Consider the following 22,987-nt stretch of genomic DNA (forward strand, 5'->3'; position numbering starts at 1 on the left):
TGTCTGGGAAAATTTCCCTAATATAATATTATTTATAAATACACCCGTCTAGCGATTAATTGCATAAGTGCATGGAGGCAGGACCTCACAGCAGAAGCATACTCCATAATGTGTTGTACATTATTATATGTATTTATTATATGTAACGTGGTATTTTTCAATTATTGTATTTACTAACATCAAGAAGTCACAAGCAAAGAAAGACCACACCATGGTGCATGTTTAAACAAGGAGAGTTTACTGGTCAAAATTATTTATTAAACAAATAAAACACATTTTTTAACCACCAAAAATACACGTTCAAAGCAACACAACAGCGGCCCAATATCAGACAGGATTCCACTCTGTGGGCAGTCATAATGGAGCAGTTGTTTTTATTTTGTGGATTCAAGCTGCTCTTCATATTTGTGGCCACCAGATGTCACCAGAGAGGACTGTGTTGAAAAGCTTCGAGTAATGAACCGTTTTTCTATACAAGCTTCGGAAAGCTTCATCTGCCCATCACTACCGTATGCTCTTCAACTTCCTCTGGAAAAACAGGACACATTACATCAGAGACAGTGTAATGATGAATGATTATGAACACGGTGGTCTCAATGCTTTTGTCATGATCCTGTGTCTGTGACCCAGCGCTTTGAGTATATTGTTATTATTTTCTTGTTCATTCTGATTTTGTATTAATTCTTTAGGTTGGGTTCTCGTGTCTTGTGATCCCTACCTGTGTCTTCCCTCTGCTCTGTTTGTGTTCCCGAGTTTGTGTTGTAGAACAGTCTGTGAGTTTCCTGTTGTATTTTGTAGGTTTGTGTCCCGTTATGCCTTCTGGCATCATTGATCACGTGACTCTATCCAGCCGAACCAAGCATCAAGACACTTCTGGAGCAGTGTGTTGTTTTTTTGGATACACGCGCCCGAACTGCAGCTTGAAACAGAGCGTGGAAATGAGCAGGTTGCGTTTTTTTTTCTTTAATTAATCGATTTATTTTACTTCTTCTATAAAATTACAGGAAAGACACGCTGACACTGCTCAGGTGAAAACAGCTTTAACCTGGTTAGGGTATGTAGTCGTGCGGAAATAAATAAACTATCCGCAAACTAAAGAAACATGTGAAAAGATAGTTTTACATTTTCAGACAGTTAAAATGGACAAAAATCTCAGTCTGATTCGAGTCGATACTAAAGTGCTTTCACTTTCGCTTTTATAGTCGAATGCACTAAGAACGTACGATTGTAAAATGTTATTTACGTTTCTCACCGTTATACACACATTCATTAAATAACTTATTTCTTTCCTTTTATTTCCAAACTCCTTTTTTAGCAAAGTTTTTGTTTTGTTTTGTTTGTTAGTTTTTGCTGCAGGAAACAATGCATACGTTGTAGTTTGACAGATCATTTAAAATGTTTGGGTTTTTTTGACATGTCATATTCTTTTACTGAGATGGCCTACAAAGAATCATGGCTATGATAATATTTTGATGTCTGCAACTCTTTGGGATTATATCTGACTGTTTAATAACTATTTCTAACTATTTCTTTATATTCAGCATAACAGACTCGCCTGTCTCATAACTGTGAGACACATTGAAATATGTTGTGATAATTATAGTTACATTTCCCCCACATATAAGCATAGAAATGTTTTCTCATTTAATCTACACAGACTTTGGTAGTGTTGAGGTTTGTCTGTAACAGTTTTTTTATTTTTATTTTGTAAAAACGTACATGTATATTAAGCATATATATTTTTGCATAAGCAAAAAAAAAAACCTATAAAAAACAAAACTAGTCACAGACTTTATTTCTTTGGACTGCTTTTAGCTTTGATGGCATACATTCATCATGGGATCAAATAGATGAGTTAATACAACGTCACAACATTCATTTTCATCCAGAGTTACATTAACTGTTCCTTAATATCTTGTAATAATGAGGGAGAGTATATTCATTTGACCTCATTTTTGGGGGCATAACGTTAATAAACCTAGACTTGATCAACTGATTCTTCTGCAGGTTTTATTAATGTGTTAGACAGTTCTTAGCCTAGTTTTAGTCATTTCAGCTTCTCCTTGCTCGATGCAGGCTAATACTTTGTTTCAGAAAGGTAAAATTAACATCTGTCCCACAGCCAGTTTTAAACTATCTTCTGACAAAGTTTTTCATTCCCACTGCCACCTACTGCTTGCTCATAGTGAGTCATATGATCACTGGGTTTTTCTCTATATTAATGAAGGCCTTTATGTTACAGTATAGTGCCTTGAGGCCGCTGCTGTGATAAGGCACTGTATAAATAAAACTGAATGGAACATTTTTCATTTAGTTTATTAACTCTAACTCACATCTAAAACGTATATCTGCTGTTCTTCTTCTTGTGCTGTAAAGTTGGTGTAAAGATGACAACGCTTTTTTAGAAATCCTTCAGATCTGAGACCTCGGGAACACCCAGAGAAGTAAGTGTTTACTTGCGGAGCTTTAACACTCATTCATTATATTCAACTATGGCTTTTAAAGCGCTAAATAGTTTTTTTCTTCCCACCAGCTGAACCACTCAATGATGTTTTCAGCAGAGTCCATTTCGGCAACTTATGAAGCTGGTAAGTGCAGTTCTGCATCCATTATAGCACATTTCCTCATGCATGAACACTTCCACTGAATTATGCAGCTGTAACCAATTCTTCAACTTTATACCTAAGTTATAGCTAAGATTAAATGAGCTAACATTTCCATGCTTACTCCAGCCAGCGGGTGGTGACTGAAGGAAATTGCCATCCCGGGTTTCCTCCGTGGCGTGAGCGATAAGCAGAGTTTTGTCCTTTCCTTCTAAGATTCCTAATTATTTAAAGTAACACTCAGGTATGCCGTTCAGCTGGGTTAGTTACAGCGCCGGGAGCAGCTTGGGAGAACAAGGAAACACAGACTGCTTCAGGTTGCCTTCCCAAATCAACTCAAAGGTTTATTTGATACACAGCAGTTTATATAGATGAAAAAAGGTTCGTGTGTCAGCTTTCCCAGTTCAAACCGGTACAGACCAAATAAGGAAACGTCTTCCTGCCTTGTGAGCCAAGAAGTATCCTGTGTGTAGTTTATCAGTTCAGCTACAATTTATGATCATCCCAGCAAAATACACTCCTAGACATAGAATACAGAGTTCTTTCATCAGTGAATTCTGAAACGAACCACCTAGCCTTTAACGAGCCTTTTCCAGGAGATAAGGAAAAGGGAGGATGGGAGTAAAGAAGTGGTCTCATCTCTGTGGTGTTTTTGACCTTGAGGTACCAGCTTGTGAGTCTCACATTAATTCTTGGGTCACAGAGAAAGAGAAAAACAACTAGTAGATGGGCCTTATTGAGCAACTCTTTTCTGTATAAAACAATCTTCTGTAAATGCTAACCGTGGTACTAAAATACCTAACAGTTCCCCTCTTTTATTATTTTTTTAAAAATAATAACTCAAATAGAAAGGAAAAATCACAAATGTAATAACATAATATAAAAAGCAAATCATAAAATGTAATAGTTCACAACCTAATGTTCAATATACACATCAGGAACATCATTGGTAACATCTGGCACATCCTCAGGATCAATTTGTGCTAATTGCAAATACATTGAAGTGGCTGTACTGGTAGCTATATGGGTTATCATTGAAAATGTGGCTTGCAGAAATGTGAACAGGGTTGCACTTTACAATATGAAATAGTAAATAAAAATCCTAAGGTTAATGCAGTAGATATGATTAATAACCTAAATATATAAAAAAGACAGTTCTTCAGTCGTCTTCTGGCCTGGTCCCAGGTTCGAGAGACATAGAATAAGCGTCGTATGATGACAATGGGCATTTCATTTTCTCCATTATCAGGATGAAATGAGTCTGGCTTTATCAGGTTAGACATCATGTGGTACTTTTGGCTTTCTGTTCCTGCTGGATGTTTGAGTACCTTGTCGTTGTTCTTTCAGACGTTGTGTGTTAATCAGTGATTGTGTGTGTATGTACTGGATCCTGGCGCTGGCTCGCCGGAGATGTCATCTACCCGTGTGTTTATTTGCTCTGGATCCGGGCGCTGGCTCGCCGGAGATGTCGTCTACTTGATCCGACGCCTGAGATGGTCCGATTGGGCTGGTCTTAACCCTGCTGGCATGAATCCACTGAGGTTGTCCGTCTGTGAGGATGCTGGTTCTTCGTCACTGCCAGTACAGTCTGGGGGCTGGAACACGCGCGGCCTCCCAGAGAGTCCTTGGTTTTAGTGGCTTCTCCAACATGCGTCTCCTTGTCTCCACTGGTGGAACTGTGGAGGGGAAAAGCTGAGAGAGACAAACTTTCTGATAGTTATTATTCAGTTTTTCTACCAGGTTGTGAACATCAGTGGACAATGCAATATACATCACCTTCTACTAGCGGTGCCCCTCTGGAAGCTGACCATGGTCTTGGAAATAGTCTTATTTCAAATGGAAATAATTTGGTTACTTCAGATTGAGTCATTCTAATCTCACACAGGACTTGAGTAAGTAATTTGACACAGGTCATTAAAGTTTTAGCACACTTTTGAATTACTTCTAATGTGAATGAAGGTCCTCTATCACTGTTAATCTGGTGAGGTATTCCGAATCTGGGTATTATTTCATTGCTCAACTTTTGACAGACTACTTCTACAGTTTCTTTTGAGGTTGGATAAGCTTCTACTCATTTACTAAATTGATCCACTATTACCAGTAAGTACTTGATGCTTCCTTGTGCTGGCATATGTGTAAAATCAATTTGTAATGTATGAAATGGAAAATCTGGTTGTGGTAAATGCTGATGTTTTGCTTTTGAGCTACCTACATTAGTTCGCGCACATGTTAGACAGGTTGCTAATATGCTTTTTACTGCATGTGATGTTTTCTCAATTACAAATCTTAATTTTATTGCCCCTATTACCCCTCTTTGTCCGACATGACTCACACAGTGAAAATGTCGGGCAAGGACTGGCATCAGGGAATATGGGAGGGCAATCAAACCCTTAAGATTTTTGTATAGGCCATCTCTGTCTTCTAAGGTACAGTCATTATTCTATGCAGAGGCTTGCTCTTGTATGAATTTTAAATCAACATTTGTTCCTAAATAGTCTGGGAGTTTAAGTGGCAGCTGTAGGGGCACAGATAATACTTCCTGCGGAGGTGGGAGCTGCGATGCAGCTGCAGCCTTGGCTGTCACGTCTGCTAGAGCATTACCTGTTGCTTCGTCTGTGTCAGCTGTACTGTGTCCTTTCGTTTTTACAACTGCAACGGCCGATGGCAGCTGTATAGCCTGAAAAAGTCTTTGAACAAAATCACAATTTAGCAATTTATTTTCCATCAGCAGATCTAAATCCTCTCTGTCTCCACAATGTGCCAAAGTCATGCACAACGCCAAATGCATAGCGGCTGTCTGCGTAAATCGTCACATGCTTATCCAAATGTAGCTCACAGGCGCGTATTAAAGCCATGAGCTCTGCTTTTTGTGCTGAGTGAAATGGTAATGAGTGAGCCTCTAGTATGATGTCAGGCACTGTTACCACTGAATAGCCACAAAGAAATGAGTTGTCATTCGGCCTTGAACAGGACCCGTCCACATAAACCGTGGCTGAGTCTGAGATAGGTGTTTGCTCTAAATCTGGACGTGGTGCTGTGGATTCCTGTATACGTGTCATGCAGTCATGATCGTCAAGCCTGTCTGAGCCATCCTGTCGGTCAGAAGAACACAGCATAGGATCAATAAATGTGCTGGCGAATCAGGTGTGCTGCTCGCTTTTATAGTGAGATTTGCATATGTTGTGTAGTTATGTTTGCTACAATGGTCGTGACCTGGTGATTGGTGTGTAGAATAGTGTCATGTGAGAGTGTGAGCTTCTCGCAGTCCCTTATCATGATAGAGCAAGCTGCTACTGCCCTCAGGCAGGCCGGCATTCCTGAACAATTCAGGCAGCACCTTTGAGTGGCGGAGGTCAGCACTCCCTTTAATGCATTGAAAGAGACAGTCATTTCTGTGGATCACAGTATTCGAGGAGGCTTGTCTTTTTTGCAGCATTCACGCAGAATGTGGTCATGAAAAGAACAGTCTGGTATCCACTGTCTGCAATAGTTCACCATGCCTAAGAAGGACGACATGTCCTTCTGTGTAGTGGGACGAGGGACGGAGGTCACAGCTTTGACCCTGTCTGCAGTCATGGAACGTTTTCCGTGAGACAGTGTGAATCCCAAATATTGAACAGAAGTCTGACAGTACTGCATTTTCTTTGCAGATGCTTTGTGGCCAGTCTTTTGGAGGTGCTGGAGAAGCATGTGTGTAGCAGTTTGACATAGTTTTTCACTTTCAGCACAGAGGAGGAGGTCATCCACATGTGGATCAGAGTACAGCCCTCAGGAGGAGTGAAGCTGTCCAGGGTAGCACGGATCACCATTGAGAAAGCAGCAGGGCTGTCTATCATGCCTTGGGGCAAACGAGTCCAAGTGTACTGCTTATTTCTATGTGTGAATGCAAATAACGGCTGTGTGTCTTCATGAGAAAAAGGAGCGGAGCATAAATCCACCACGGTAAAATGTGTATGCAATGCATGTCAATATGCTGTGAACATCTGAAACGAGAGGTGGCAGAGGAATGTTGACTGCATTAATTTGCCTTAAGTCTTGTATGAAACGCCATACGCCAGGTTTGTTAGGCTTTGGCACAGGATTGACAGGAGTGTGGGCTTTATTGCTCCTGTAGTCAATAAATCTCCTATGATGACATCTAGAGCTGCGGCTTTTTCCGTGGAAAGGGGACATTGCCTGACATATACTCGCTTTTTGTTTTTTAGCTGTGCGTGATAAGGTATGCAGTCAATAAATCCTATATCATTCTCACTTTTTGACCACAATGTCATATTCTGGTATTCAGCTGGCAACGTAAGTGCAGAAATAGTACAGTGGATAGGGTAGGTTAGATCTATGTGACGACATATTTCGTAACCTATGTCTGAGTTATGTAACAAAATCACTGTTTGACCTTCACTTGTGTGAGCAGTTATCATGTTGTTGAACAGTGTGAGAGAAACAAAAGTGTGGCTCCCAGTCATGGGATTACCTGGTAGTGGCGTCTGTACACGTTTTTTTTTTTTGGCACAGTGTGTGACATAGAGTACCGGACAAAAGGATGTTGAGTTCATTCTCTGCTGAGGGTCCAGCTGACACAGAGGATGTTCCTTCTCCATCATGTCGGTACATAGGGCAGAGAAAACATAAGCTGTTATCAGTGTCAGCAAACATTTCACCCTTTATGTTAAATTAAATACACAAATTCATTTTTGCTTTGGGTGTCTGCGGCTGCTGGAAAACTGAGCTAAATTTGCACCTCTAGCTTGTCCAACAGTGCATAAAGCGTTTTATGAATACTAGGATAGATTCATCAGGCTTCTGTTTACACATAGTTACTGCATTTAAGTCAATTTTGTCTCTGGACATTGTTAGCAGGAATTTCTTTAGATTCTTAAAGAAATCGGCGACTTTGTCATTATTTACCCTCCTTTTGTCCATAGCGGTAACATTTGATGCATCACGTCGCGGCATTCTATCATATATTTTCTACAGGACTTTTTAAGCAGACTACTTTTCTTATCACAAATGATATTCAACATTTCTACTGACCTGTTTTCTGGCGATAATCGTTCGGGATAAGGCTCCGAAAAGAAATTAGAATGCATTGAACTTCTTAAGTTGTAAACAAAGTCAGTCACATAAGCACTCCCGCATGTTCTGGATACGTGATCATGGACGTCTTCACCGATTCGCGGACGTAGGTTACACGTAACCGGAAATGGGAGTTATACTGAGCCGTTATTTGAGACTTTATTTTGTATTTTATAAATTTTTGGTTTTACAGGTACTTTAGATTTTTTATCGGACCTGTCTGTGGTCTTTGAATTATTCTGACCCATGTTCAGTGATTTCCAGAGGGGTTTACACGCTAGGAGGATTTATGTTAGTATTTTCGCTGCGGCACAGCTGAGGTTACTTTAAATTTATTGCTAGCAATTTTTTGTTTGTGTGAGCAACTCTCACTTAGCGAGCAACTTCTCGCTTAACGAGCAACTTCTCGTAAAACAACAGGCAACTTCCTGTGTCTTTCTGCTTTTAATTTACTGCTTTTAACCCTTGTATGGTAATCGGGTCTGTGAGACCCGTTTTCAGTTTTCTTTCGTTTTTTTTTTTTTTTTTTAACAAAATTAAATTTAATTATTTACTAGCTTTCTGTGAGTGAGCAACTTCTCACTTCTTAACGTACGTTTCAAGATAACAGGCAACTCCCTGTGTCACTCTTTGGTGAGCAACTTCTCACTTAACGAGAAGTATTTAAGACAACAGGCAACTTTCTGTGTCACTTTTCTAAGTGAGCAACTTCTCACTTTTTAACGTACGTTTAATTAAACAATTAATTATTATTATTTTTTAAACAAAATTAAAATATTCAAGACAACAGGCAACTTCCTGTGTCCACCAACACCACACAAGGGTTAATTTACTTTATTCGGGGACTGAGGAAGTCGTCAGTGTATCTCTCTGGATCACTAAGTGAAACTTCGTCAGCATATCCCGTTTCTTTATGGATCAATCACTGAGAGAGGTATAATATGGTCTCTATATAAATATGAAAGACGCATATTTACCTTCTGTCAGGGATCCCACTTCTGACACCAAAATTGAAGGAAATTGCCATCCCGGGTTTCCTCCGTGGCGTGAGCGATAAGCAGAGTTTTGTCCTTTCCTTCTAAGATTCCTAATTATTTAAAGTAACACTCAGGTATGCCGTTCAGCTGGGTTAGTTACAGCGCCGGGAGCAGCTTGGGAGAACAAGGAAACACAGACTGCTTCAGGTTGCCTTCCCAAATCAACTCAAAGGTTTATTTGATACACAGCAGTTTATATAGATGAAAAAAGGTTCGTGTGTCAGCTTTCCCAGTTCAAACCGGTACAGACCAAATAAGGAAACGTCTTCCTGCCTTGTGAGCCAAGAAGTATCCTGTGTGTAGTTTATCAGTTCAGCTACAATTTATGATCATCCCAGCAAAATACACTCCTAGACATAGAATACAGAGTTCTTTCATCAGTGAATTCTGAAACGAACCACCTAGCCTTTAACGAGCCTTTTCCAGGAGATAAGGAAAAGGGAGGATGGGAGTAAAGAAGTGGTCTCATCTCTGTGGTGTTTTTGACCTTGAGGTACCAGCTTGTGAGTCTCACATTAATTCTTGGGTCACAGAGAAAGAGAAAAACAACTAGTAGATGGGCCTTATTGAGCAACTCTTTTCTGTATAAAACAATCTTCTGTAAATGCTAACCGTGGTACTAAAATACCTAACAGTGACAGTGTACATTTAGCTGTTTGGTTATGGCTCAAAGTGCTAGAAGAAAAAAACACATACAGGGTGGAATTCGCAATTCACCTGAGCCTACTGCACCACACTCCAACAAATGCGACTAAGCTGGCAGTAGGAGGAATAATCAGCTGGTATCAAGAACCTGGCAGTATCATTAATCACATGTGTCCATTGCAGTGGATATTGATAGATTTTTGCAAAAATATAAAGGTGCTGGATTTGAGTAAAACTTAATTTCATCCAGCGTTCCTGTAGGTCACATAAAAATATACTGCTGTACAAAAGTCTTAAGCATCTACTAGTTTCTTTATATTTTGCTAAGAAAATTGGAAATAAGTGCAGCAATTTTTCAATTGTGCAATTATAGATTTTTATTTAAGTATGTAAGGCAGAAAGCAAGTTTGTATAAATCTAATGAGCCTGAAACTTCTGAAGCAGCTTTCTGTAATGTCTTTAAGTAATCTTCAGGAATATTTCTCCAGGCTTCCTGACAGACATTCAAAGCTCTTCTTTGGATTTTTCTTTCTTTTGTTCTGTTTTCTGTCAAGATGATCCCACACTGCTTCAGTAACGCTGAAAAATGAAGCCATTAATTGTCAGTTTTCCAGATGATATCGCATGATAGATCAAAATCTGATGGTATATTTATAATTTCAATAAATTCTGACAAGATCCCCAACACCACTGGATGAAATACAGCCTCAAATCATAATAGAGCCTCCACTGTGTTTTACAAATGGCTGAAGACTCCCTGCTGAACTTGTTTCCTGACCTCCTCTGCACATACTGATGATAATTTGATCCAAAATGTTGAATTTTGCAAGCCAGCAGTAGAGTGACAGCGTCTAGGTACCAGATTGAAATTCTCGGCACATCTGCAAGCCTTATAAATATATATCACCTTATAAAAAAGGGTTTGATTAGCTTGTGATTTCAGTTTATAACTTAATTTTGGTGTGATTTTATTCTCAGGAAATTGCATGGTGTTAATTGATAAAGATTTTTAACTTTTACATTTTATTCATTCAGAGCTAATATAAATGTTTCGGGGGGGTTTTAAACATTTTACATACATGAATTAACAGAATTCGTACGGGTGCTTAAACTCCTTGAAAATGCTTGGATTTTAATATTGTCTTTTCAAGGTTTGAAAAGTGCTTGAATTTTAGATGTGGTTCTTCAAACTGCTTGAAGCTGTAACTGTATTTCATTCACCACAAATAACTATCTGATTGCAGCACATCAGATAGAAAAATAAAATGAGTCGCAAAGTCTGAAAGCAAAATTTCTCCTCCTGGGCTGCCTTGCACCACTGCATGGCAGCACTAGTACAGCAGTTAGTTATGGCATGATAATGTGAGTTATTTCCCTCAAGTGAAAGTTATAAACATTAGCCCGATACATAACTAGCCAACTTAAGGTTTTCTGATTAAAGGGTAAAAGTGAAGTTGTCAGTAGTAAGTAAATAGAATACTGTTTATATTTATGTGCATTGCTGCAGCTTTTTCATTAACTTGGTGCTTTTATGACACCTTAGGGAGGAAATGATGGTAATATAACGGACCGATCCATATGGGCACAAAGAATAGTCCCTTTTTTGTGCTACCAAAGTTCCCTGACTTTCATTCAAAACTGTTTATCGTGAGCACCTGCACATTAAACAACTTAAACATTATAATGGCTTCAAGCTGACATTGAGGCCTGTGGGGCTCTATCAGCCCCTGAGACTCTAATAGACAAATTTCATATATGAATATTTCATACTTTAAGGCTGCCTGTTTATTTAACAGAGATGAACAATAAATTATAATTGTACACAATAATATCACCTGATACATTAAATAAATAGATATTAGGTAGATGCTTGTGCATTCTTAAAGTCTGTTCTCCATGTCTGTCTTACTGCACATGATGTTATTAGCACAAACATTTTAAAGGTCATAATTTAGGACTTCAACAATAATATAGACAGCAACAGTGGCAGTCCTAGCCTGTTTGGCGCCCTGATGACTTTGAACTTTTCTTGTCCATCTTCCATTGGTTTTAATTTTGCACTCCAGTATGAACACAAATCCCCCAACGAGGATCACCACAACATAACCTAACACACCTACACCTTAGTTCACAGATTCACTTTGTCTAAGGTTTATTTCTGGGATTTCGCACAACCCAGGATTCCAATCATGAGTAGATAATGGGCTTGGATTTACAACATTATGAATGAAATGTGCTCCACTTGGAAGCAGCCGGCCCCCTTTCGACAGCTTGTGTGTGAGACTTTAAATCATCAAACTGTAAATTATAAATTGTTATTGATCCTTTACCCCGAGTCCTAAAGTGTAGATTTATTTTCTTACTCTTCTTATATTTATTGTTTGTTTACTTGCACTGCTGTAACTCGTCGTCTCGTCTCTATATATACTGGACTGTATGTAGCAGAGATGACAATAAAGTTTACTTTGACTTCAGCAGCGAGCACGCACACTGAGGGCTCTCGCGCTCACTTTTCGCTTATAGAATTTCGAAAAAACATCGGTGCAGATTAAAAGTCTGTATCATAATGTCTGCTGTTTTCGTGTTTGTTGGTTTGTTTTTATTTTGTTTTATTTTGCGAGCTCCAGCCGACCAGAGAATTCCCGCCCTCTCCTCCCTGTGCAACTAGCAGCAGGCGCACCTCGCAAACGGAGGCCGCCCTTACTCCCAGCAAATGGGCGATAGAAAGCCGATCGGTGCCTGTGACATTCCCAATATGCGCTGGCTGATGTCGGGGCAGCATGAGTACGAGCAATTTTTTATTTTTTTTTTTGCTGATGCCCGTGTTGCCGCCCCCCACCCCGGGCAACGCCCCTATCAAAAACCGCTACTGGACAGCAAGTAAACATCTTACAGTTACTTTTATTGAGAATTAACTTTAAAGAAACAAAAATCAGTTTCCTATTTTTTGTGTCAAATAGGAAAGAAGCATCAATATCTGATGAGAAGTGGTGTTGTATTTTTTGTATTTTTTCAAGAGGAGATGAATATCTCTAACAAGTTGATTTTTTTTCTCATTTGCTCATCTTAATGTTTAAGTGAAATGTGCTTTTTGAGTTTAAACACTATATGCACATAAGGCAACCTTTTCCTTTTGCAGTATTTTTGTGTGGTGTGTTTTTCTATGTTTTAACATTTTCACATTGTCTTACTGAGGTGATGCAAAGTGAAACATGCATATTTTTTTTTGGTATTGTGCTGGAAAAGCTTGAAAATGGACCTTGAAAGTATTTAAAAAGTGCTTGAATTTGACCCTGAAAAAGGTGTATGAACCTTAAGTTGTTTTAAAAATATTCCAGTGCCATATGGGAAAGGAAGTTGACCTCCCAAAGAATGCATAAGAGTGACATTTATGTATACTTACAGGTCAACCTCTGAAGCGCAGCAGCAGCTATGGAGTTCTGCCACCTGATAGTAAGTCAAAGTAAACAAGATCAGAGTACTACTGTGCTTAATTAGGTTTGCATGTATAGTGTTCATTTGATTGTTCTTCTTTAGTTGTAAAAATTCATTATAAATGTTTTTTTATTGTCACTGCCGACTGCACAATAGAGTTTCTTTATTAACTCAGATTAATGAAGAAACATAACTTATCAACTTTGCGTACCATCTGCAGGATTTCTGATCAGGGTGTACCTGTTTTAATCTCTTTACAAATTAAATCCCAAATGCACAGAATGACAATAACATGTCCTTTATTTTGTTTGTTTTCTGGATCACCAACAACTACTCAAAGTATTTACAGTGATTCCAGTCATTGTTCAGGTATCAGGGTTTACATTGTCTTGTATGAAGCATTTTTATGCATTGATCATTTTTTATCAGATTTTCTTAAATGAAAAATCTATTAAAAAAACATAAACAAATGTTGCAACAAACTGCGAGATCAGATTTGTATGACACCATAATGGACATATAATGTGGATATAGTTTGATAGGTTTTTGAATATTTTTAATAATAATGTGATTCTTTACATATCTGAATTTTCTTCTCAGTGTCTGAGCTGAGGGTTGTTTTGCTGGGCAACAGCTGGTCTGAGAGGAGTTCAGTGGGAAATGTTCTCATCGGAGAGACCGTGTTCAATGCTGAGAAAGAATGGAATACCTGTCTGAGAGTCAGTGGACCTGTGGAAGACAAAACCATAGCTCTCATCAATGCTCCTGATCTGCTGGATCCGAACATGTCTGATGACCAACTGACAGAGATTATAGACAAATGTAAGAGTCTCTCTGAACCGGGACCTCACGTCTTCTTGTTGGTTATACAGCCTGAAACCTTCACTGGGGAAAACCAGAAGAAGCTACAATCAGTCCTGGAAAACTTCAGCGATCTATCATTTGATCACTCATTGATAGTGATATCATCGCCTGGTGGTCAGAGCTCTGGTTCCACTGAAAACTATCTGCAGCATCCACCGGTAACAGATATGATCAAGAAATGTAAAGACAGCTTGTTTCGGCAGAACCTTGAACAACGTCAACTGGTAAAAGCCATGGGAAAAATTGTACAGCAGAGTGATGGAGATCACGTGAGCTGTAATGTTTCCACAGCCACTACATCTGGTTTGCCCAGTTACCGACCAAGCCTGACACAAGGAGAAACGGTCACTGTCAACCAGGATCCTGTAAAAGGTACTTTTTTCATTTAGTAGTATTCTTCATAAATTGCTTTTGTTGTATAACAATCATGCATTACAAATATTTTACCAACTCCCACCATGCATCTGAGAGGCAGCTGATTGGTTGTCATTAGTGGTGGTTAGCATTTTCTTTCTTCACCGTTCGAACAGCCAGTATAAATGACTTCAGTAAACCTAAGAATGTCTTCCTTACAGGCTGGCAGTTTTTTGTAACAACAACAAATGGTGTAAGTCATAATAAAATGTGATTTAATAATCACACTATAGCTGCTCAGTGAGGTTCAATATAGAAAAAGCAAAGTTTTATTACAGCCACTCTAAAATGCTGCCCCAGAAAACATCCATTTAGCTGGCAGTCAGTTGTTAGTCACTTTATAGTTCATTTGAACCTTGAGGCCAGTTCCACTGTATTTTACAAAAACATGGAAATGAGCTAAAATGCTGGCATTGTCATATTAATGTTGTTTCCACAAACAATAGTGGTCTAATCAGACCATCTCTCACAAAGAAAAAAATTCACTTAACTAATCAAATGCTTTGCGTTCTGTTTGAGATTCATAGCCTTTAGAAAGGACTCTTGATTTATGTCAAACTACCAGCATTGTCATAGTTGGAATTTTAGCAAGTGAAAACCAACTCTGAACTGTGACTTTGTTTTTTCTCTTTTTCATTTCAGCATCTTCCTTCAGGATTGTACTTTTGGGGAGAAATGAGGACAAAAAGGGAAAACTGTTTAATTTGATTCTAAAAACTCAAGATTCTTATTTGAAAAGATTCCAAACAACAAAACAATGTGTGGCCTCCTGTGGGGAGTGGAGAGGAAACTCTGTAACAGTCGTGAAAACTCCAGACATGCTCAGTCAAACTGAAGATGTAGTAAGAACACAGGTGGAGAGGTGCATCAGACTTTGCTCACCTGGACCAAATGTTCTTCTGCTGCTAGTGGATTCTGATTTCAATGAGAAGAAGAGAGAAAGACTGAACTTCATCCTGAGCTTGTTTGGTCATGATGCCTTTAAATACTCGATGGTCATCCTGACAGAAAAGAAGATCAGTAACAGTGTAAATAAGCTTGTTAAGGAATGTGGGGACAGAATGTGTGGAATAAATGACGCTATACGTAAAACGCTAATGGTTGAGATTGAGAAAATCATTCCTGGGCACAACAAGCCTTCTTTAAACCTGGTTCTGTTTGGGAGGAGAGGAGCAGAGAAGACGTCAGCAGCCAAGGCCATTTTAGGTCAGACTGAGCTTCATTCAGCCTCCAACTCATCAGAGTGTGTTAAACATCAGGGAGAGGTGTGTGGACGTTGGGTTTCCCTGGTGGAGCTGCCTGCCTTGTATGGAAAACCTCAGGAGGCAGTGATGGAGGAATCACTCAGGTGTATCTCCCTCTGTGATCCTGAGGGTGTCCATGCCTTCATCCTGGTCCTACCTGTGGCTCCCCTCACTGATGAAGACAAGAGAGAGTTAGAGACCATCCAGGACACATTCAGCTCTCGAGTCAATGACTTCACCATGATTCTGTTCACTGTGGACTCAGATCCTACAGATCCAGCTGTTCTTAACTTTGTAAAGAAAAACCAGGACATCCAGGAGCTCTGTGAGAGCTGTGGAGGAAGATCTGTTGTTCTCAATGTCAAAGACAAAGGGCAGATATCAAAGCTGCTGGAAACAGTGGAAAAGATGACATCTGGCAACGATGAATCAAGCTATACACTCACCATGTTTACACGTGTCTATGTGGATAAAATCACCACGCTCCAGGCAGAACTGAAAAACTTGAATCTACATGACATAGGCCTTTGTAAGTATTTTATATATATTTTCATAGGTTTTATAAAACTTATAAATATGCCAAGGTTGAAGATCCTGTCTACACACATAAAATCCAGACATTAGAACAGACATTATTCTTACTCAACCTCCAGTTCTCATTCATCATATTAATTAGACTTATACTTGGTTGTATTTTTGATTAAGAATAAATATTTTTTGATATTTACAAAAGTACATACAAACTACATTTAGCATTATAATTTTAAACATGAAAGACTGGATGTTAAGGCCTTATACCCTCTCTTAGATGTAATGAGAGGTGAGCCAGGGCATCTCCTGTCCCTTTGAATTGCACTGTTCTCGATACCTGCAGGCCAAATAGTTCAATGTTTGTTTCATCAGGCCAGAGAATTTTGGCCTTATTGCAAACTCCAAGCTGAGGTCTGGACTTTGGCAGGACTATTGCAACACTTTCATTTCATTTTCTTTTTCAGCCATTCTGTGGTAGATGTCTGGCTGTGCTTGGAATCATCGTCCTGTTGATGACTCAGTTTGGTCCAAGTTTTAGCTCTCAGACAGATCTCACATTTTGTATAAGGTGTTTGTGCTGATATGCTTGGTTTGGTTTTCTCCAAAAGGATTTTTGTGCATTATGTCCATACATCTCTGCTTTGGCCACATCTGTCCACACTAGATTGTTCCATAAATTTTTGGTTTGTTTAGATTAGAGATGGACCAATCCGATATTGCGTATCGGTATCGGTCCATCTCTAGTTTAGATGCATCTTTGAAAATCTCATACATACTACTTTGTTCTTGAAAACAGTCTTGAATAAGAGGTAGATCACATTATTCGGAAAGGGCCTAATAACACTTCACAGATTGATGAGCAGCAACAGTCTGAAATCAATGCTGATGTTTTTCCTCTTTGCTACTTGTCCTCTGAATTCTTCGGAAGCATAAAGGTGTATTTATGAGATCTTGGCACTGAAGTTGTTGTAAACATTTTCCTAATCTTGTGGTGGATTTTGGCTTTTATTTTTTGTGGGGGCTAATTCTCATTTGATTTGACGTCTCCCCCTTGAGGCTGATGACAGAAGAAATATATTGTCAAAATTACATAGCGGTTATTGTTTAGAGAGGTTATGACAATAGTGAGAGAGGTCTGTCTTAGACATACACTGATAGACTGGCCAGGGACCGTCAGCTGATCGGAATCAGCAAAGCTCTATATCACCAGGTCCTTACATTAAAACCCACCATTATAATTGCAATCGGTGTGTTTCCCAATTCCTTACGTATTGATACTTGTGTAGGACAATTTGTTGTCACATTTAATGTAACTGGTAAGCATAGTTTTACATTTTTTATTAATTTTTAGGGCCCGGGCACTGACAGTGCAAAGGCCCTATTGTATCTGCTCCGTTTCTTCTTATTATTATTATTCAGGCAAAACAAGGGCCTTTTTGAGGGCTTTAACATGCTCAAAAACTCACGAAATTTTGCACACATGCCAGGTCTGGTGAAAAATTTTGTATTTTAATGGTTTTACATATGAGCACTAGGAAATGGCTCTAGAGCGCCACCTATGTGTTGTTAAATGCAGCCCTACAAACACATCGTTTGAGCTACATGTATGAAATCTGGCACACATGTGTACCATGCCGAGACAAACAAACAAAAAAAGTCTGTTGGCCCATTGACGCAAACCCAACAGGAAGTCCGCAATTTGGAAGTGAAGGTGACATTTTGGCTCTAATTTTGCCATTTCCATGCCTCGAACTTTTTCGAACTCCTCCTTGGGATTTGGTCGTATAAGCTTCATCTTTGGTCAGTGTCAACTACACACCTGGACCATGTTAAATTGCGGAGCTTTTGAGTTTTCGTGATACGGTGAGGGGGTGACGCCATGGCGAATTTTGATGACTCGCCATGAAAATCTTGTTGCCTCTCATTCTATCATATATTGTCCGATCTGGACCAAAGAGCACACATATGATAAGGCTCCAGCCCTGAACATATTTCAACTGCCATATTTGTTATCGGGGACAGCGCCACTTAGTGGGAACAGGAAATGTCATGTTTTACACTTTGGGGTACAGTATTGTGATGGGTGACATCTGCAGCCTCAAATTTCTCCAGGAAAGCCTTAAGGAGTTGGTCTTGTGTTACAGTGAAAACTGTGAGTTTTCGCGAAAGGGTGTGACCCCAGCAGCATGGCGAACTTTGATGTCTTGCCATGAAGAAACAAATTAGTATAACTCAATGAAATCCAGTCTGATCAGTACCAGACTTTACAGGCATGATGTCAGACCCGCCCTGAACAGATTGATGTGCCCATTGTCAGGAATACGCACAGCGCCACCTAGTGGCAACAGGAAATGTCATGGCTTTCACTTTGTTGTACTGAATATCACCATGAGTCCCTCTTGATGCTTCAGTGAGAAAATTGTGACTTTAAACTGAACGGCGCACCCTGGTGGTAACGCGGTTCACCATGAAAAATGAAGTAGCTTTTGAGGGGCTTGGAAAGTTTAAAAAGTCTTGAAATTTGGCGCACACCTCCAATGTGATGAAGGCTTTGTTGTTATGTGATCACTTTCCTTGAATAGTGCAAAATGGCTCCACAGCGCGTGTTTTATCTATGAGTCTGAAACCTCGTAAGCTTATGGAAGATATCAAGATGTACAAAAAAGTCTCTTGGAGCAATATCCCAAATCCAACAGGAAGTCAGCCATTTTAAAATTAATGTGTAATTTTGGCGACATTTTCCCCTCTTTCCAGGCACCGTTCTTTGACGAACTCCTCCAAGGGATTTCATCAGATTGGACCGATCTGCAGTTTGTGGAATCTAAAGACCTTTGTGATGTTAAATTGCGAAGCTTTTTACGTTCAGGAAAACGGGGTGGTCATGGCGGTACTTGGGGTTTCAATCACTCGTCAAAAAACAGTAATCTGCTGTCACTCAAAAACACAATGTCCAATCTCTCCCAAAGGTCGCAGGTGTGATGAGACTCGACCTCGGAAATGTTTGTTATGCCATTTGTCAGTAATGGTTAGAGCGCCACCTAGTGGGACGACTATACTCATGGTTGAATGAGATGAAATGTTAGCTGGTGGTTAAATGCATGAATTCCATCAATGTGACATCAGATCGGACGTGCTGGTTTTAGGTGTTGGGCGTGGCTCGACACGCCGGGGTACTCATAACGCTGCTTGCAGTTTTCATTTTTTTATTGTAATTGTGTGAAGGGATGGATGGTAATCTAAACAACAACCTTTTGAAATTATTTAACATGGTCTTTAATACCAAACATGACCTGTGAGCTAAAAGAATAAGCGATTGAGAAAAACAAAACTTGTTCCTAAGGGATACAGTGTACGCTTGGCTGACTGTTTTGACTTTGTTCTCATTCATCACTAAGTCATGTATCACAGTTTTTGTCTTTTAGTTGGGGTTTTTTGTAACGGATAACAATAATGTTCAGTCAGTGGCAGTATTTGATGTCCTGGTATTAAATGTTTTTGTACATCTAACTCAAAATTAGAAGGTACTGAAAGATTATTTCAGTTAGTTAGGATTACCTTTCAATAACTATGTACTCTTAACTTACAGTGGATGAAGAGAAGCAGAGCTCAGACCGTCTCAGGATTGTGCTGATCGGAAAGACTGGCAGTGGAAAGAGCTCCTCAGGAAACACCATCCTAGGAAGAAAAGAGTTCACAGCTGGCGCAAGCCAGACATCAATCACCAAACAGTGTCAGAAAGCAGAGGGTGACGTGGACGGTCGTCCTGTTGTCGTGCTCGACACTCCTGGACTCTTTGACTCGACTTTGTCACATGAAGAGGTCTGTGAGGAGATGACTAAGTGCATCAGTCTTCTGGCTCCAGGACCACATGTCTTCCTGTTGGTGTTGCAGATTGGCCGACTCACAGCAGAGGAGAAGGAGACTCTGAAGCTGATCAAGAAAGTCTTTGGGAAAAATTCAGAGATGTTCACCATCATTCTTTTCACAGGAGGAGATACACTCGAACATCATGAACAGTCTATTGAAGATTACATTAAACATGCATGTGATGATTCCTTTAAAAGTCTGATCGCTGACTGTGAATCGAGATACCATGTGTTCAATAACCGTGAGAAACAAAGCTGCACACAAGTCAGTGAGCTGATAAAAAAGATTGACACCATGCTTAACAAAAATGGAGGAAACTGCTTCACCAATGAGATGCTGCAAGAAGCTGAAGCAGCAATAAAGAAACAAATGGAGAAGCTGCTGAAAGAGAAGGAAGAAGAGATGAAGAGACAGAGGGAGGAACTCGAAAGAAAACACCAGGAAGAAATGAAATCAATGAAAAGACAAATGGAAGAGCAAAGAAAAGAAAATGAACAGAGAGATGAGCAACTCAGACAGTTACGGGAAAGCATTGACTTTCAGTCTGAAGAGAGAAAGAAAGAACAAGAAACTAGAAAGAAAGAGAGAGAAACAGAAGAACTTAAAAGACAAGGATGGGAACAAAAAATTCAAGAACTGGAGAAAAAACTACGATCAGAGTCAGAATCAAAGGAAATGATTAACAGGGAGCTTGAACAGTACAAAGAAAATATAAGAGAGCAGGATCAACTGAAAGAAAAACAAAACCAAGATGATGAACAGAAAGAGCAGAAACTCAGGAAGCTCCAAGAAGAATACAACCAAGTAAAAGAAAAATTTAAATGTGAAAAAGAAAAAGAGGATCAAATCAAAATAGAACAAGAAGAGAAACTAAAAGAGTTGGAGGAAAACTATAAGAAAGAAATTGAAAGCATGCAGGAAAACATGGAGAAGTTTAAAGAAGAGGCCAGACAAACAGCTGAAGAGTTCAACGAATTCAGAGAAAAAAATGAAGCTGTGATAGAAAAACTCATGGAGGAGGTGACGGATCTAAAGGAGCAACATCAGAAAGACCTGCTGGGAAAAATGGAGGAATATGAAAGATTAAAGGATCTGTCAGACTACAAAGAAAGTCTGAAGCAGGAAATAGATGTTCTGCAGGGTAAACATAAATCAGAAATGGCTGATTTAGTCCTGATGCTCCTGAGTCAAAAGCAGGAAAACAAGAAAAAAATTACAAGTATGCAGGAATCACACAGAAAAGAGGAAGAGAAGCTTAAAAAGGATCTTTCAAATGAGAAAAAGGAAGAAGAGAAGGAAGAAATTGGTAAACTAAAGAAGAAACAAAAAGAAAAAATGAAAGGATTCAGGAAACAGCTTTTGACCCAAAACAAAGACGACTGGGAGACAGAAAGGAGAAAGCTGTCCATCCAACATGAAAAAGAAATTTGTGATTTGAAGCAAACTCTTTTAACAAAGCAGCAACAAAATAAAAAGGAAAAATTGGGTAAACTAAAAGAAGAACACGAGCAAAAGCTGGAAAAATTCAAACAAAAGCTTCTGAAAGAAAATGAAAAAAATGAGAAAGAACAACTTGATGAGCTGCAGAAGAAACAGGAAAAAGAAATTAATGAACTAAAACAGAAACTCGGGACCCAAGATGACGACAGTACCAGGAAGGAACTGGAAGAAATGCAGAAAAAACACGAAACAGAAATTAATGCGCTGAAAGAAAAACTTCTGACTACAGACGAGAAACAGTCCTGCTTTGTCTCATGAGCAAAACTGCAGACATCAAGAGAGACATTCATGTCCTTTAATGATGCCAAGTATCACTATAACACATTATTGGGGACATTTTGGGAGTCTGTGGGGACTGAAGCACTTCTGGAACCAGCTTCAAGTGGACTAAAACTAAACTAAACTGGACTAACTAAGACAGATATAGCTACCTTAATTCTACCGTAAAACAATAAGACAAGCTACGCCCTCTCCCATGCTCCCAGGATGTGGGGTGAAGCCAGAACACCCTAGAATGTTACAGACCTCCATGAGACATTCTTTCAATATGCCACCAACTATATACTTCTACACACAAGTGATTACATGCAGTATTCCACCATATGCAAACTTATATCATTAAAAGATTATACTGACTACTAAGTACAATTTTCCATTGACAGTATTCTTTTATACTTTTGAGTTGTGGAATAGTTTCTGATTGTCATTTTACAGATGTACTGAACATCAGTTAATAGTCTTCTTGTCATGATCCTGGGTCTTCTGACCCAGCGTTTTAAGTTTATTTTGTTCATTAGGTTATCTAAGTTCATTTGGTTATTAGACTCCTTGTGTTTTCTTCCCCTGTATTTAAGTTTCCCCTCACCCTTTATGTTTCATGCTGCGTGTCTTATGTTATCAAGTTTGTATTATCATGTCTGTCTCATGTTTCCTGTTTTATTTTGAAGGAGTCGTGTGTTCTTTGTTCATTGTATTTAGTTTCACTTCCCTTGTCCTGTCATTAGGCTCATGTCAGTCAGCTGTTCCTCCATGTGTTCCCACTTCCCCTAATCACCTCCTGTGTATTTAAGTCCTCTGTTTTCAGTGTGTGATTGTCAGGTCGTCTGTTGTCTATGCCATGCTTCTAAGTTGCTTGTCTAGGGTTGTCTTATTGTTTGTTTAGATTTCCCAGTTTATGTTTGTGTTCATTTTGCTTCAGTTTGCCTTGCCCTTTGTTTGTACCGTTTCTACCAGCCATATTAAACGGCTCGCCTTTTGTTAACATTTCAAGTTTTGTTCCCTGTTCCTTGGAGTCTGCGTTTTGGGTCCTTTTTTCAATTCATACAGTCTGCCCTCGCCAGACTGTGACACTTCTCCCCTGGTTAGGGTGTTTTTCCTTTTCACCAAACTGTAAATTTTTATGTTGTATCATTTTTATTAATGCTTGTTTTATATGAATTCTTTTGATATTTTAGAATTAAAGAGGATTTGAAGTTATGATTCGCATGGAGATTTAACATTAATTACATTTTATTATAAGATAAGATAAGATAACCTTTATTAGTCCCACACGTGGGAAATTTGTTTTGTCACAGCAGGAAGTGGACAGTGCAAAAGTTATGACGCAAAAATTAGAATACAATAAGAATAAATACAGTACACAGCTGTACAGAATAGAATAAAATAATATACTATATACAGTAGAATAAAATAGAATAAAAATATACAATAAGATAAAAATAGAATACGAATGCTATATACAACTGAGTAAAAATACAACGATGCCAGAAAAGAT

The 22,987-nt window shown here is 39.1% G+C and overlaps 1 protein-coding gene across 1 annotated transcript; it reads left to right on the forward strand.

Moving 5' to 3' along the window:
• The first annotated feature begins 265 nt into the window (after positions 1 to 265).
• On the forward strand, positions 266 to 22,482 carry LOC113033373 (uncharacterized). Its single transcript, XM_026187112.2, has 7 exons — positions 266 to 946; positions 2,377 to 2,444; positions 2,534 to 2,588; positions 12,764 to 12,811; positions 13,394 to 14,029; positions 14,714 to 15,844; positions 19,433 to 22,482. The coding sequence occupies exons 3-7, from the start codon at positions 2,546 to 2,548 to the stop codon at positions 21,469 to 21,471; spliced, it is 3,897 nt and encodes a 1,298-aa protein (XP_026042897.2). The 5' UTR covers positions 266 to 946; positions 2,377 to 2,444; positions 2,534 to 2,545; the 3' UTR covers positions 21,472 to 22,482.
• Positions 22,483 to 22,987: the final 505 nt, after the last annotated feature.

The sequence above is a fragment of the Astatotilapia calliptera genome, chromosome 12 (assembly GCF_964374335.1).
Source record: "Astatotilapia calliptera chromosome 12, fAstCal68.1, whole genome shotgun sequence".
Classification (NCBI taxonomy): Eukaryota; Metazoa; Chordata; class Actinopteri; order Cichliformes; family Cichlidae; genus Astatotilapia; species Astatotilapia calliptera.

Coding starts and splice junctions, on each gene's coding strand:
- LOC113033373 (XM_026187112.2), top strand. CDS start 2,546: ATGATGTTTTCAGCAGAGTCCATTTCGGCAACTTATGAAGCTG. Junction 2,589..12,763: donor TTCGGCAACTTATGAAGCTG/GTAAGTGCAGTT, acceptor GTATACTTACAG/GTCAACCTCTGAAGCGCAGC. Junction 14,030..14,713: donor CAACCAGGATCCTGTAAAAG/GTACTTTTTTCA, acceptor TTTTCATTTCAG/CATCTTCCTTCAGGATTGTA.